Source organism: Zootermopsis nevadensis, unplaced genomic scaffold, assembly GCF_977971745.1.
Source record: "Zootermopsis nevadensis isolate Lab colony 2312 unplaced genomic scaffold, Znev_1.0 Znev_ptg000028l, whole genome shotgun sequence".
NCBI lineage: Eukaryota > Metazoa > Arthropoda > Insecta > Blattodea > Termopsidae > Zootermopsis > Zootermopsis nevadensis.
In genome coordinates, this window is record NW_028259160.1 from 17,137,277 (window position 1) to 17,153,529 (window position 16,253).

Genomic DNA, 16,253 nt, shown 5'->3' on the forward strand with positions numbered 1-16,253 from the left:
CATCGAGCGCGTTTCGTATTTGTTGAATGTCAGAGAATCAAAATCCTGGGCTCAAATCAAGTACTCACTTCCATACGTCAGGATTTGGACCATAATTCAGAAACTCTCTCCACTTCAAATTAAGCTTTCATATACTGGATTAAGCAAACGAGGGATAAATACATTAATTTTACGATAAAACCTACAGAAAATCACTCGGGAGACCGATAAATTGATAACAGAAATACCAAAATAAATCTTGTTGGAACAAGACTGTTCCATGACAACGCATAACGACCGGTTTCGGCAGCTCTATCGTAAGACGGTTAGTGATGTAGCTGTCTGGATAATTATCACATAGCCACCTACTTCATTTTAAGGTAACTAATTATTTACCTAGTTCATCAGTCAGCTAATTGGTTACAGACTTACTACTTTTTTCAGGTTAGCCACTGACGAAAAAACATCCCAGATCCCCCCCCCCAAATCAACGCCGTCTGATAATGAAGTTGTACCCCTAATTATTACGTAACTCGGAAAAGCACCGATAACAAAGCATCGTACAACATGGTGAACGGTGTGATGGTGGTAAGTGAACAGCTAATTACATACCGATTATTGGTTTAGCTGTGAGATGACATGGTGAAACATGCCAGGCTTGGTTGTCATGGTAACCAGAGCATCATCACAACCAAATTGCCCCCAAGAGGGTTATGCAGGCTGGCGTGAATAATCCACATTTTCATATTATCCTTTGCTTCTCCAAAGCAACACCGTAAAATTAAACACACAGGGGAATGCGTACAATGGACAGAGAACGTTGTCTGAAACAAGAGATGCGAGGTGAATAAACCTTTCACATGATACAGAGGAGTTTAACATATTAAATTATTATACTTGCAAGTCAATTATCAATTATCGTAATCAAATTGTAAAAACTACTATATAATATTTACTGTTTACAATCAACAACGTATAATTAAAGTATTCTCTTCGTTGGCCCGATATGTTTCGGCGTTATATAGGTCACCTTCAGGGGTTTTATGCCTGCGTAAGGTACTAAACGTTTGCACAACTAATCGCAATTTACAAATTACATCATCGGTTTCCAAATAAAATCACTGACACCAGAAAAACTAAAACACACGTTACTGGAAACTAATTACTTTGCAATTTTTTTTTTATAAATTCACAATTCAAGTAAAAATAACGCGAAACCGGAAAACTACATCGTGCTGAATACAACGCCGTGCCTCGTCGACAACTTCTCCTGCAGGGCTGTGTGGCGGGTCGGCTTTTACAGGCGTCACAATCCTATTAGTCTGAGGAAACCCTTTTGACAACGGGAACAAAATTGTGAGGGTCAGGAGATTCGAGGAAGGCGGAAATATGAAAGAGAAAACAAAGGCAAAGAATTAAATGAAAGAAAAACAGAAATATGACGATCGATTGAAGAACCGTCTAAAACAAAAGTTACTATCGACTGTGGTTTTCGGTGTTGCAACGCCTTGTAGTCTTGTTTCACCTCCCTCTATAACCCTAAGTATGGACACGGTACGTGCCCCCAAAAAACAACAAGACTAGACGGAGTCATCATTCAGATTACCATAGCAAATTTTCATCGCCTTGAGAAACCTAAATATCGAAAAGTTGCAACTTTTAAGTGAGCTCAGTGAGATAACCAGGGTTCGATCCTCGGGAGAGACAGAATTTCTCTTATATCCTGTGTGTGTCTAGACCGACTCTGGAGCCTATCCAATGGGTAACGGGGATCATTTCGCTTGGAGTGAAATATGGCCGGGGAGTGACACTGGCCACTCGCTCCCATCTTGTGCACAAGTCAAAAACTAAATTCACCTCTCCCCCCAAGCGCCTCGACGGCGTGTAGCGGGACAAATCTACTTTTTAACTTCACCGCTTTTAGGTTCAAAGAACACCATGACTTCTTATTAGTGTCCTGGGGCGGAAAGCGATAAGGACATACGAACTCAACAGTTGTTCGACGACCCGCTGTGTGCTCGTCGGTGCCTTTCACGGGACGGGCCATCTGGAATGTATCTGGGTTGTTCCAGTTGACACATCATTCTACTGCATCTGATTATCGAGCTATTTCCACATTCGGCCAAGCCTCTCGCATGCTGTTCTAATCCAGCTTGGTGGTGGGAGGGGGGGGGGTGTCTGCATGTGAATCGGCCATTTTCATGTGTTGCGTCTTTTGACGATAACGGGTCCTGACTGAGATTAGCCGATCTATCCGAGGAGGCACACGCAGACCGTGCAGGATAAGAGAAGAGGTGAAATAAGACTGGAACAACAAGAAATATGGAAAAAGCAAAGGAGATAAAAATGAAGACATAGAGCAACATGGCAAAGGACATAACAAGGAAGGAAAGCATTCGAACATGCAGATAAAGAACGCTGAAACGAATAGAGAAAGAAAAGAAAAAGTAGTAGAATAAAAACACGACGACAAAGAAAGGATATCAGGAAAATAAGAATAAAAATACGAAGCAGAAAAAGGAGGACGAAAGTGATATTAAGAAGAGGATATAACGTGGCGAGGAACGAGTGTGACCGATAATAAGTTAATTTTACTATCGCTTCAGGTTAAAAGACGCATGAACAATAATTAGCCCTTATCAGAGCTAATTAAAGTTATCCAGCCTTTTAATGCAACAAGCTTCCTGCAGCAGGACGGCTTATCAAGCGCCCTTGACACTGCCAGTCCAATAAATAAACACGACCACTGCTTGGATTCTAGTGGTCTCGGTCCCCGTCTAGCGCGCCTTACAGCAGGCCTCCTTTCTCATCCTTACCCATTAACTCGTACGCTCACACCCTGAAAATGCGTCAATACTGATGCGAAATATACAACCACGGCTTCCTTTCATATCCTTTACAATTCATCACGTCCAATCATCCTGTCAAAAGACGCTGTTAGTCGATAACCTACACTTAAATAAATCAAGAATTAATTAAGGCTTTTTGCCTGTTATAACAGGAGAATCGCTTTGACCTTGGCAGTGTGGATGTGTGATCCAGTACCTTAACGCCCTGATTCAATACTATATTTCCATCTTAGTCTTGTTTTTCCCAAGTTGTGTTTCCTTCGAAGTTCTGGGACCAAAATTTTATACGGGAATTTCGAGAGTGAGAGAGGGAATAAGAGGAGCCCAAAAAGAGAAACGCAAATGAAGACACAAAGCGAGCGCGAGAAGTTTCATCTGCTTTATACCCGGGTTTTCGGTGTTGCTTCTCGCTCGACGGCGAATTTCACGGCAGACGCGTCTGAGCGCGGATAAACCGGCGCAAAGCCACCACAGAGGAAGGAAGTCTCGTTTTTTCGATTACTTCCGTGGGTAAACCTTTATTGCAAGCAATTTCCGCCCATGAAGGCCGGCAGAATATTGAAAATTCAGAGGAAAGAACTTTTCTTTGTGAACAAAGCCAAGGAGCGTTATCAGCAAAAGTGGCACACGTGATTTATGATTCTCCAACGTCGTGGTTAGTGGAGGGGTCTGTCTGGAAAAAAAAGTCCTGTTTCATCACTAAATTTTAAAAAAAGACCTCTGAATTACCAACTGGTGGTCTCTAAAACATGTTCATAAAATCTTATATTACAATTTCATGTCGGAGGGAAATGTGTAAGGGAACAACTTTAATAATATTAATAAGTACGGTATTTTATAAATTTTAGTATGTAAGATTTGAGGTTTTCACAGCGGTGAGTATGAAGATTTCTGTCTTCTGGGTTGTTGCGCTGTGAAGTCTGGTCGATGTTAACCAACGTTTCAGAGGTCATACTGCCTCCGTCATCAGGGCGATGGTGAGTATGAAGATTTTTGTCTTCTGGGTTGTTGCGCTGTGAAGTCTGGTCGATGTTAACCAACGTTTCAGAGGTCATACTGCCTCCGTCATCAGGGCGATGAGTATGAAGATTTCTGTCTTCTGGGTTGTTGCGCTGTGAAGTCTGGTCGATGTTAACCAACGTTTCAGAGGTCATACTGCCTCCGTCATCAGGGCGATGAGTATGAAGATTTCTGTCTTCTGGGTTGTTGCGCTGTGAAGTCTGGTAGATGTTAACCAACGTTTCAGAGGTCATACTGCCTCCGTCATCAGGGCGATGGTGAGTATGAAGATTTCTGTCTTCTGGGTTGTTGCGCTGTGAAGTCTGGTCGATGTTAACCAACGTTTCAGAGGTCATACTGCCTCCGTCATCAGGGCGATGAGTATGAAGATTTTTGTCTTCTGGGTTGTTGCGCTGTGAAGTCTGGTCGATGTTAACCAACGTTTCAGAGGTCATACTGCCTCCGTCATCAGGGCGATGAGTATGAAGATTTCTGTCTTCTGGGTTGTTGCGCTGTGAAGTCTGGTAGATGTTAACCAACGTTTCAGAGGTCATACTGCCTCCGTCATCAGGGCGATGGTGAGTATGAAGATTTCTGTCTTCTGGGTTGTTGCGCTGTGAAGTCTGGTCGATGTTAACCAACGTTTCAGAGGTCATACTGCCTCCGTCATCAGGGCGATGATGAGTATGAAGATTTCTGTCTTCTGGGTTGTTGCGCTGTGTAGTCTGGTAGATGTTAACCAACGTTTCAGAGGTCATACTGCCTCCGTCATCAGGGCGATGAGTATGAAGATTTCTGTCTTCTGGGTTGTTGCGCTGTGTAGTCTGGTCGATGTTAACCAACGTTTCAGAGGTCATACTGCCTCCGTCATCAGGGCGATGATGAGTATGAAGATTTCTGTCTTCTGGGTTGTTGCGCTGTGTAGTCTGGTAGATGTTAACCAACGTTTCAGAGGTCATACTGCCTCCGTCATCAGGGCGATGAGTATGAAGATTTCTGTCTTCTGGGTTGTTGCGCTGTGTAGTCTGGTAGATGTTAACCAACGTTTCAGAGGTCATACTGCCTCCGTCATCAGGACGATGAATATTCGCAACAACCCAGGAGACAGAAATCTTAAAATTTTAGTATCTTGTTTCCGTATTTGACCCAGCTTTCGTGTTCTACATATTACAAAAACGTCTTATCCTGTGATTATTTTTTCTCGGGGTTCAACACTTTCCTCGGAAAGTAAACCGCCACGAGCCGCGGTAGCTCATTCAGCGTAGGTTCGATCCCCGACGGGGGCAGAGGACTTTTCCTCCAGCCTCTGCGTCCAGACCTGCTCCTCTAAGGCCTCCTATCCAATGCGTACCGGGGTCCTTTCCCGGGGCGTGATGTTGACCACTCACCCCCATCTAGTGCCGAGGTAAAGAATGAGTAGGAGCTATACCGCCTCTCCCCCCAAGCGCCTACATGGCGTATACCGGGTTAGCCTTGCTTTTATCCTTTCCGCCATAGCTCGTTATTTTGATCAGTCACTTTTCTCATCTTTCCTTCCGCACTGTTAAATAAATTATATTACTTGAACATTATTTATTCATTTATTTTATGGCTGCGAAGAGCTAACATTTTGCACGTCTCATGGAACACACTTAACTTGCATTAATCTTCTCCTGCTTTCTCTGCACATCACACGGTTACATGTCACGTGACATGACGTTGATGTAATTAATCCCATTTACGTATTTATTTTATTAAGTATACGACAATGCTCACGCACGAAGTACCATAAATTTAGGTTTTACTTTGACTGCAGAAATTTCAATAAAAGCTGTAAGAACTGTAAAGGAAAACCGAACAATACCGATTACACTCACTTCTTGGGAAGTCAATGTAATTAATATTTAAAAAATTCGGATCCTTGGCCCGAGAAAGAGCACTTAATCACCGTTAAAAGATCAGTTGGTTAATTTATAGTGAACGAATCGCTGTTAATCCCGAAAAACAAATCTATTAAGGTAATTTTCATGTTTAATTCAAAGTTACAGGCCATTGAAGCAGGTTGTACACATAATTATCGCTTTAATACAGCGTCTCCCCAACATTTTTTCCGTGGAGGATCCCCCAAAATAATTTTTCATTTCCCGAAAAACTCCTACGTATGAAAACTTTTACAGGCCAGAATAAAGTTAATAGCAGGGGAGCACAACTGAATGACTGCTAAATTACTGTCACGAGATTTTATCTGTAAAGAGATGATACACATATAAAAGTCAGTGTACATTGTAAAAGAAAATTATGCATTTTTCGAGTCTTCTTCTATGTATTTTTACTCCAGTATTGCCAATTGTCGGACAGAAATTCCGGCGATATTTCGAGGGATATTTGGAAATTTCGCGGTATTTTAAAATTTGTTTATTCCACGATTTCTAGCGGAACCCAGCTTGAGAAACACTGCTCTAACACATGTTACGAAGTTGTGTAGTGCATCTTCACCGATTTTGCTCCAACGCAAGGAATCATACTGGTGTCCTGGTAACGTGTAAGCAAACGAAGGCTATGAATGAAGAAGTTCTCAGCCGATTGGCGTGAATTTATCCCCCGACTCATGACAAGTCGCGGAAGACATGGCCGACGACGCTGTTAACCGAACTAACAAGAAGCAGAGATGCCGTAACCATGTGATCTTTGGTACTGGGGTTGGCAAAATACAGCACTGATGGAGGGGGTTCTCAGTATTTTAAGATGTTCGCATTCGCCCATTCTTATAGATAAGGGTTACATATTTTTTTTATACTTCAATGTTGTTGAGATTTTAAATTCGCGATTTGACGGCGGGTCACCGTGTTACAAAGGACGACATTAAACTTACCGAAATGCATGGAAATTCTATTACTAACTCAGTACACTATCACAAACACAAAATGTGTCACCACCTGTAGAAATATTACGTCTTGTTCATCGGAATAAACGCCACAATAACTTAATTTGTATTTGTCGGCTTAATATATTTACTATATTGACAGTGGCAAATAAATCAGTGAGGTTGAATCAGCTATGAGCCTGCCATATATAATCCTCATAAATAACTCCATTTGAACTTCATATGAAAAAAAATATATAACGTCGGTGAGGAAGCCCTCGAAGGAGGTGGAATATCGAATTTAGATTACGCTATCTAGTGGCGTTTTCGAAAGCATTCGCCTTTGTATGATATCGGAATTCGATATATATAAAAGTGTCTAAAGAAAGCAAAGAGTGGAGGGGGGGTCTGCCACGAACAGTTTGTCACTGACAACATCAGGTGAATGGGGAACATCAAATTGAGCTTTCGGGAGCATCCAACCTTCAGAAATTTCCGTATGAAATTTGATACATTGAATAATATGATTCAGACAGCTAAAATGCGTTTTCTGAGATCAGTTTACACTCGGAGACCTCAGATGGAGTGACTATTATCGTTGTTATCTTTATTATTATCCCATCTATTCGCCACTTTACAGGTGCAACCGCCCTTCTCACTCTGGTTGCCACGGGATCAAGCCCAGTAGCGTGCCCGGTTACAGCTTGATATAACTTCGGATAACGCGGAAGGATATAAGGAATAATAATTGATGTAGGATTCTGTCGGAAAGCAAGAGTCTCCGACTCTCAGGGAATATACGGGGACTGTGATAGTTGGAGCGGCCGTGCGCCAAGGACATGAAATCTGTGGGGATGATCAACTGCAGACCACACCGAAGTCACCTTTTATTTCCTTTCGAGACACTTTTGTACAATAAGTTATTCTGATTGTAGGGCAGCGCGATGATTCGGCTGTTGTATTTATAATTGTAAGAATCAAGCAGAAACTGTCTGCTTGCCTTGAAGAACCGAACTTTTTGAGAGCGAGTACCAACGCAATCTCGCTTTTTATATTCCCGCAACGCAACTGTTCTTGAATTTTGAATTGAATATGACAATCCGATTCGTCCCCCAAAAAGTCACTTATGACGTCAGAAACCTGCCGAACAGCCACATTCAAATTCCATTGGTCCGAGTCGTAGTGAAGCAGCGGTTATCTGGCAATCGTCACTCTACACCTACGAGGGCGCCTCAGACCAACGGTCACTAGACAGAATGTCGGGGGGAAGAGACTTTCACACGCCAGGAAGGCGCCACTCTCTTTCCCAATGTGATACATTGGACAAAGCCAAAATTTAATAAAATAACTCAAATTTTGATGAAGTGAGGTGTACCAAGTATCATCTAATCACAACTCCTTCGTTTATATAAACCAGATTAATATGCCAAAGCCTGGTTTACCCCTCATCTCAAGTTTCAGTCCGTTCGGGAATTGAACCACGGACCCGGACTGGCACATAGGGTATTTACTTCTATGTACCCGAGACAAACTTTGCCCCTGAGGTACACAGTGCAACAGCTATTTCCGAAATACATTTTGTTTTTAATGTGTTGCATTTATTATATAGTTTTATCGTGAGGGATGACTGTATATTTTACGACAGCGTTTTCGAATGATGTATGAAGATCCTAAAATGGCAGTTTTCTGGAGTTCCCTGATGTCGTGTTCGCCCGGAATGTTGGCCAAATATTTTCTGAGTGACCTGGAGACAGTTCCAGTTGCTCCTATAATTATTGGGATTATTTTTGTTTTCATTTTCCACATTCTCTGTATTTCAAGATCTTCTCCGGTTCCTTCTTAATTACATTCCTGTCAATCGATATTGCTATATCAATTAAGAGACAATTTCCATTTTTGTTTCGGATTATAATATCTGGTTTATTATTTCGAATGGTTCTATCTGTTTATCATTATTGTTGTTGTTGTCTCTGCTGTTATTAAACATTTGCAAACATTTATGTCTTATATTTTGTTTTATAAATTTCAGAAGCAGGCAGTCATCATTTTATAATTATATCCGAAACAACATGAAATCTCACCTAAATTTGTTTTTCCATCGAGTCACAATTTTCAGGAAAATGTTGCGATCATTTTCCACATTTGTAACTCACGCAGACCCAGCGAAATTAACATTTGCTCTCTCCCTCCCTCTCTCTACCCACATAATAGTGCACAGGTGTTGTCAGTCTTGTGTCGGCCGTGCAACGCGTGGGATGCAGTAATTACATTTATTTGAATAAAGTTGAATAAACGACCTTGTATTTGGGGAATGAAAATGGCGTTCTTTTCGTTTAAACTGGAAATGAAATATATTAGAAAATTTACTGTATCAATGTTAAATATACGTCATCAGTAGATATTCAGCGTTACTTGTCCATTAAACATAGGCTCAAAGAAGGATGTGACGAAATACTTTGTGAAAACTTCACATATAAATACCAAGATAAAATTCGAATTCGTAATTAAGTATTAACTTGAAAAAAATAAGTTCCCTTATTTGTGGTATATTTAACGAAGCTGTTAATAAATAGCTCGATCGTAACTCGGTTCCCACCGTTGCACTAACGTGTTCCAACAATGGCCTCAATACATACTGCCACGCAACTTTGTTTCAATTATTGCAACAATTAGTACTCTTTGCTCACGCTAGAGCGCGAAAAACATCTAAAATAAACGTCGAGATCGAGTGGATGGCAATTCTACTTTGTATTCGGGGTGTCCCGGCCCGGACACCAGCCAATCTGCATGACAGTTTCCTCAGTCCCTCCAGGCAAGTGCCGGGATAGTGCATCCAAAAGTTGGCAGCGGCCGCTTCCTTCCATATCCTTTCCAATTCAAATTTGTATTTCCTATTAATCGATGTTATATGGTCTGAGCAACTGACAGAGTCGATAATTAAACCGCAAATAAACAAAATCGATTATTCATTCAACAATGTATCGATTCAATGTTCACCCCCTCCCCCTTCCCCATGGCATACTTCTAACGGAATAAAGAGCACAAATTGTTAATCGCAGTTCAAATTCTCATTAACATTTAAATGAGTAAGGCAGGGGCGTGCCGCTTTAGCTGTCCGTATATGCTCACAATACATATTACGTTTTCCTTCATTACGGATGTCGTAATATTTCGCAGCGTTAAATTAATGCCAAGTGTTGTCAGATGGGATAAAGTTATGATAACAACTACTACATTTCATTGTTTGTCAAACTGTAACAGCACAGTCATCTCTGCCATTCTTTTCGGGCGACAAAATATGACGATCATTTTGTAACATTCACTACCTTGAATTCACAACTTGTAGACGTGACTTAGTGAAGCAAATGCGACTCGATGAAAAACATTGAGCAATACCACAACGCGAAGATGCCAACATTAGTTGTAGCAATTTCCGTATTCTTAAAATCGAAACTCGATTTATAAAATATACCACACAATTATATTTATATTTATTACACATTAACTTCCCTTATAGATACTTCTATGAACTACCGCATTAGCAAAACATGGCGCCATTTTAACATTAGCCATACCTTTGCCACTTGGAAGTTGTCAGGCTTTAGACTTTCCACTATTTCCTGGTCAACCCTTGCCTGCTGAGCAACAGAAGACCGAAATCCATCCAATACACCCTTGAAGGTGAACTTCTTCATTTCGTAAACACAGAAACACCGATCTCCATTTAATTAACGCAGCTTCATAGCCCGCGATGCCCCGTCACCACATTCCACGATACAAAACTCGTCTGCTACGGCCGCAAATATGACTGCAGCAAGGAGTTGTGGGTAATCACAGGAAGTTGGAAGAATTATTATGCAGCCGTCACTGGAAATGTCAGACGGAATTAATTTACTTCTTATATATTTACACTGCAATATAATGTTCATAATGGTAACATATAATAAACTAAATTCCCTGTAAAACCACATTATGCAATTTTAAGCTCGATTTCACTTCCGTATACATTACCTTCAGCATTGCGGCTTTCACTGGCAGATCAATACAAACCAACTCCCTGTGCTAATATCAGCTGTTTTGTCCCAGGTAGATGCATGGTGTACGTGTGCTTGCGTGGGAGTGTGTTGGTTATGTACAAACAGAAAAATTGAAAGATAATTTATAGCTGGAACGTTCTCACTTCCAAACATGTTTCAAAATATTTGCATTAAAAGCTTCCAAGCAGTATCTTCTGTCACATTATATCGACATGTCTTTAAAAATAAAGGAACAAGGCTGAGGTTAGCAATTCTAATTTTATTTGCATTGTTTACCTAAACTGTTGGTATTTTGTTTTCTGTAACCTTAAACCCACATGAATTCAAAATATAACATAGTTCCAGTTATGTCAACTCGTTCTTTACATGCAGGCAAATACAGAATAACTGGCCTCAAAATAAATAGACATGAACTACTACTCTTCCTTCCAGAAGATAAAACTACCCTGTCATGACCTGTTAAATAAATAAATGTTTACATATATGATTCACTTTGACTGTATACACTATTTGCATATTTTCTTAAGTATTTGGAACTCATCTGTACTGAATGTTCCCGATGATGAAGTAATCGCTTGTGAAGCTAGATACCTTCTGAAGAAATTGTGTAGGAACACACATACACCAGCACTAGTCTCAGCTTTCTCAACACCTGTAAAGAACTTCACCTTCCATGGCATCTGAAAGCAGTTAAGCCTTCCTGGGTGATCAGCTGTATGAGAATGGAGTTGTCCAGCATTTTGAAGACTACCTCTCCCTTCATCGTCCAGGTTGATGTGACACTACCACCGCATGCATATCTATACCCACAGCTGGTTGTCAGAGCTTGCAGACAAGGACTCAGAGTGCCAGCTGTGGGTATAAATACATTTGCATTCATGCCATCAGACCACGACACCATTCTCATGTGCCTCATCGCCCAAGAAGACTTCATTACTTTCTCAGCACGTAGCTCAAAACACAGCAGCTTCTAATAATCAAAAGGCATTTTAAATTTTCCTTTCAGCTCATGATAATCAATAATTAAATTTTCTTTCTGGGGCATTTCTGTAAGGCTTGAGGAGATTTTCTGTTAGAGCAAAAGATATGGGCCTAGTTTCTTTGTGGAAATAACCTCATGTTTTCCAAAGGAATTATTAATCAGCCTTTTCCTTATCTTGTTTTGTTTGTAGGCACATAGGAGCCGCGATTCTGAGCTCTGGTATGGCAGCGTACGCAGCCACAAAATATAAAGCAGAAATGGCCAAGGCTGAGATTGATACCGTGAACTTTATGGCTGCACCCATTACTGATATTAAAAAATTGTCACAGAATCCAAATGACATGAAAACAAAAATGGAACTCCTGATAATGAAAATGCAGGTGATATTCTAAGTTCAAATTTGATTATGCTCTTAGATAGTCCTTAAATGCTTATTTTTATGTTTGTATAATACATTAAAAAACCAAACATTACAGCCTAGTAGTTAACAATCATACTTCATGTTCAGAAGCTCCCAGGCTCTTCATCTGCTTGGAAACTTTTTCTTTACAGAAATTACCTCTCAATACATGTGCATGGAATCTGCAACAAAAATGTCTGTATCAGTATATCAGTGATAAGCATGTAGAGATGCTTAAATTAACTAAGAAGCAAACAAAGCTAACGACTGTACAGTGGCCAGTCAGAAAATATCAGTAATTAATATGTTCCTTCCTGTAGGCTGAAGTTTGCCATGCCTTAGAAGCTGAGGAGGATGAAGGGACCACGTTCCACGTTGACCGCTGGGAGCGCCCCGAAGGCGGAGGTGGAATCACTTGTGTAATTCAAGATGGTCGTACTTTTGAGAAAGCAGGAGTGAACATTTCAGTAGTTCAGGGACACTTGCCTCCCGCTGCAGTGCAACAGATGAGAGCTAGGTCCTTGCACTTAAACTGAATATTCTTATTCAGTGATTTAAGAGTTTTAACATTTGCATTAACAAAGAGTGAGAAGTCTCTTAATCTGTTACTGAAATTATATCATACCGAGCATGTGGTTAGCATTTCTGCTACAATGTGGATTTGAATCTCACCCCAAAGATCAACCTACAGCTGCTGAAGTTTCTCATAATTTTCTGCAGTCCTCCCCTGCTTGTGCTCGGATAGTACCTTAAAAAGAAGAACTATGTCACGTATAATCGTACTGATATTCAACACTTCATAACCATATCAGTTAATAAAGCATTTATAATGTAACATCAGTGTCTGTACGTTAACTACTTTTCTTAATTTTTTTAATTTCTTAAAATTCTTCTGGTATGCTCATAATCTACTGTCATTACAGGGGTAAAATCCTTCAAGAGGGTCCACTGCCATTCTTTGCCGCTGGCATAAGTTCGGTAATACACCCACGAAACCCCATGGTTCCTACCGTCCATTTTAATTACCGTTACTTCGAAGTAAAAAATGCAGATGGTTCTGTGCAGGTACGTGAATTTTAAATGCTAATATAACTAACGTAGGTTTATCATTGAGATTTGAGGTTTTCATGACAGTGGAGATTTTGATGTTGTTCTTCGGGGTGCTGACACCATGTGGACTTGTAGGCAGCTACCAGACACCCTAGAATTTTTTATCAATTCTGGATAACCCTGACAAATAATCCAGTAAATGAATAAAGCCTTTGGTTTTTTTGTTTCAGTGGTGGTTTGGAGGGGGAACAGACCTGACCCCCTACTACTTGGATGAAGACGATTCCAAATATTTCCATCTCACACTGAAGGAAGCGTGTGATAAACATGACAAAACATATTATCCAAAGTTTAAGGCCTGGTGTGATGATTACTTCCATGTAAAGCACAGAGGTATTACGCAGATTAACCACAGAAATATGATACATTTTTTATTGATTAACGCTAGCAACTCTGATGTTGCCTGCTGTAATTAAATTTCTTTCTCCACCCCAGGTGAAAGGAGAGGGATTGGAGGCATCTTTTTTGATGACCTGGACACCCCATCACAAGAGAAGACGTTCAACTTTGTGAGAACGTGCGCTGAATCGGTCATTCCCTCGTACATTCCATTGGGTCAGTTGCTTTTACCTTACTGGCTCTGGGGTTTGATTCCTAGCACGGGAAGGGACTTTTCTCTTTCCCACTGCATCCAGACTGGCTGTAGAGCCCCCCATGACTCGTGTCAAATAGTTCATGGGGACAGCTACGCTGAGGGTGAAGCAGGCGAAGAACTGAACACTTAACTAACCTTCACTTAGTTTTCAGGTCTACAATGTATGGATGTTTCCCTCCAAACCCCATATACATCTTAGTAGCGTAATGCTAAGCACAGAAGCGGCATCGCCTTTAACAAAGCGAACCCTAAAATACTTCATCGTAATTCTTTTTCAGTTCAAAAGCACAAGGATGATCCATATGGCTACAGTGAACGGCAGTGGCAGTTGTTGCGCAGGGGTCGATACGTAGAATTTAACCTGATATACGACAGAGGCACTAAGTTCGGCCTTTACACTCCTGGAGCGAGATACGAGAGTATTCTTATGTCCCTCCCTCTTACCGCTGTAAGTTACCAGACAATGTTAGATACTTCATTGATGCTTTGCTCAGTGGTCTAGTTACGTAACAGTATAGTTCATATTCTGGTTCTTTTCTGTATGAAAATAGTTACATAGAATCCCTGCATCGTCATTACTGCCAGGATAAGATGAGAAATATCTTTAATTATTTATGATTTGTGCACCACAGCTTACATGTGGTCTGCTCTCGTGGGCCATGTACTGTTTCATTTTCAATTATTTTCAGAAATGGGAGTACATGCATATGCCGAGTCCTCATTCAAAAGAATGGAAACTTCTGGAAGTCCTAAAGAATCCAAGAGATTGGCTGGGAACTGGAAATGCTACAAAATAGCTCTTAATTTAAGTAAAGTATTTTGTAAATTGGATAAAGGTTGTATTAACGGGATCTAGAGTTCTATTTTTTTTTATTAAATTTATATATTTTTTTAACTTTCTGTGATCTGTAATGTAATAGCCCATGATGCAGTCAGGAGAAACTCGGATGTCCGGTGCTGACAGGATTATATTCCGATATTGAATCGGTGAGGTCAGCTCAAGTCAGATGATCAATGTTTGATTCCTGACAGAGGTAATTATCTGTCTCTTCACCATCATGTTGGTTCCATACAGCCCGTTATGAGGGGATACTGTGGACTTTATCCCACCAAAGTGTGAAACAGATCTCTTACCTCCATTTGACATTAAATAAATTAATTTCAACAAGATGGTATGCCTTAAAGACCATGTCTCTGTCTGGCACGGACCCTGGTCCACTGATGTAGAACTATTAGCTCTCTTCTTTGTAATTTTCCAGATTTTTATTCGTTCTATCTGAACATTAATTTTTCTGCAAAGTGTTCATTTAAGCAATACAATTTTACAATTTTTTTTAAAATAATTTACCTTCCATATCTCTTGTTGAAAGGAAAAACAACATTAGGGACTAGTTGCTTTTCTATGTATCTTCAAAATTTTGCCTATTTTTGGCTGTCACAGCTTCATTCTGTGAGGGAGATATGAGTATCAGAAGAGCTGAAAGTTCTGTGCAGTTTCTCTTTCAACGTCTTCTTCGGATAACATTCCTGCCTATTAAATGGAGAGAAATAGCAGTCTCGGAAGAACTATCGTCTTCGCTTTCTCCGAGCTTCATGCATTTAATACTTGCTTTAATAATAATGTGGAATTATTTTCTTTGCTCTCTATTTTAGATATGACTTTTTAAAAATTGTAGAATTCTGAATCTTCCATTCATATACGGTATCTCATCATGACAGGGGGGTTGAACAAAGAGTTACGTATGTGTATTATTTTGTACGATGAACTGAAAGCTGTAATGTCACTTGACTGGTTAAGTCTGTAGTGAAAGCAAGATACAAACACGTTCAATTGTTAATAAATGTTTGATTTCAATTATAAGTTACTCTACAGAAAGTCGTCTCTTTCATTACTTCCGTCTCTTCCCATCTAGCATTGCTTTAATGCAGGGGCAATGTTTCTCCCTCCCTGTTTATCCATTCCTCTTCATCCACAACCCATTTCTTCCATATATTTCCATCTTTTCTCATTTATCACTCTCATCTCACTAAATTATACTAATGTAGTAAAGAAGATGGTTATTTGAATTAGAATATATATACTACGATTTTGGAAGTGCGATTAAACGATAATATACATTAAATGTACAGGTGACCCAGAAAGCTCACCTAAAATTAATTTGCTAAATAATAATAATGATGACAAAATATCTACCAATTGTTCATACCAGGGATGTGAGTGCTGATCCTGAAATGATTATTGGTGGCTTTCTTCCGTGTGTAAGTGCGTATAACCGTGTTTGCCATTTTGGAAGGGCTCACTGAAACAGAATCTGTGTTAACTGGTTTTTCAATTATGAAGAACTTTGGTGGTGGGGGTGACCAGAAACAACTTGCGGAATGTTAGTGAATTTTCTTTTCGGTAAAGCTGCCGATACCGGTCTGCTATTTAGAAATATGAACGTTGCCGGACAGATGGCA

At 40.2% G+C, this 16,253-nt stretch overlaps 2 protein-coding genes and 1 long non-coding RNA gene across 9 annotated transcripts in view; 1 reads left to right on the forward strand and 2 right to left on the reverse strand.

The window, feature by feature from the left end:
- Window positions 1–10,378, reverse strand: part of Tomosyn (syntaxin-binding protein tomosyn) — a 95,594-nt gene extending 85,216 nt beyond the window's left edge. For all 6 annotated transcript variants that reach the window (XM_087356888.1, XM_087356889.1, XM_087356886.1 and 3 more), the window contains exon 1: window positions 10,245–10,378. In XM_087356888.1, the coding sequence (XP_087213014.1) occupies window positions 10,245–10,364 (120 nt within the window). In that variant the 5' untranslated portion in view covers window positions 10,365–10,378. The remainder of the gene's footprint in view (window positions 1–10,244) is intronic.
- Window positions 10,379–10,744: 366 nt separating this feature from the next.
- On the forward strand, window positions 10,745–15,658 carry Coprox (oxygen-dependent coproporphyrinogen-III oxidase). Its single transcript, XM_022057442.2, has 8 exons — window positions 10,745–10,949; window positions 11,879–12,068; window positions 12,409–12,605; window positions 13,012–13,153; window positions 13,369–13,531; window positions 13,634–13,753; window positions 14,072–14,241; window positions 14,483–15,658. Exons 1-8 carry the CDS (start codon window positions 10,858–10,860, stop codon window positions 14,588–14,590), a joined length of 1,182 nt encoding a protein of 393 aa, XP_021913134.1. The 5' UTR covers window positions 10,745–10,857; the 3' UTR covers window positions 14,591–15,658.
- Window positions 12,073–16,221, reverse strand: LOC147872369 (uncharacterized). 2 transcript variants are annotated; one of them, XR_015537360.1, is made up of 3 exons: window positions 15,988–16,221; window positions 12,761–12,836; window positions 12,073–12,270 (listed from the first exon to the last, which is right to left on the reverse strand). It is a non-coding gene; the product is annotated as an uncharacterized LOC147872369 (long non-coding RNA). The 2 variants fall into 2 exon arrangements; XR_015537361.1 differs by lacking the exon at window positions 12,073–12,270 and having other exon boundaries at window positions 12,789–12,836; window positions 16,001–16,201.
- Window positions 16,222–16,253: the final 32 nt, after the last annotated feature.

What these genes read in the sequence shown, in the direction of transcription:
- Coprox (XM_022057442.2), top strand. Translation starts at nt 10,858, where the DNA reads ATGTTTCAAAATATTTGCATTAAAAGCTTCCAAGCAGTATCTTCTGTC. An exon ending in GTGCAACAGATGAGAGCTAG is followed by an intron (nt 12,606 to 13,011) that starts GTCCTTGCACTT and finishes CTGTCATTACAG; the next exon opens with GGGTAAAATCCTTCAAGAGG. An exon ending in TCCCTCGTACATTCCATTGG is followed by an intron (nt 13,754 to 14,071) that starts GTCAGTTGCTTT and finishes ATTCTTTTTCAG; the next exon opens with TTCAAAAGCACAAGGATGAT.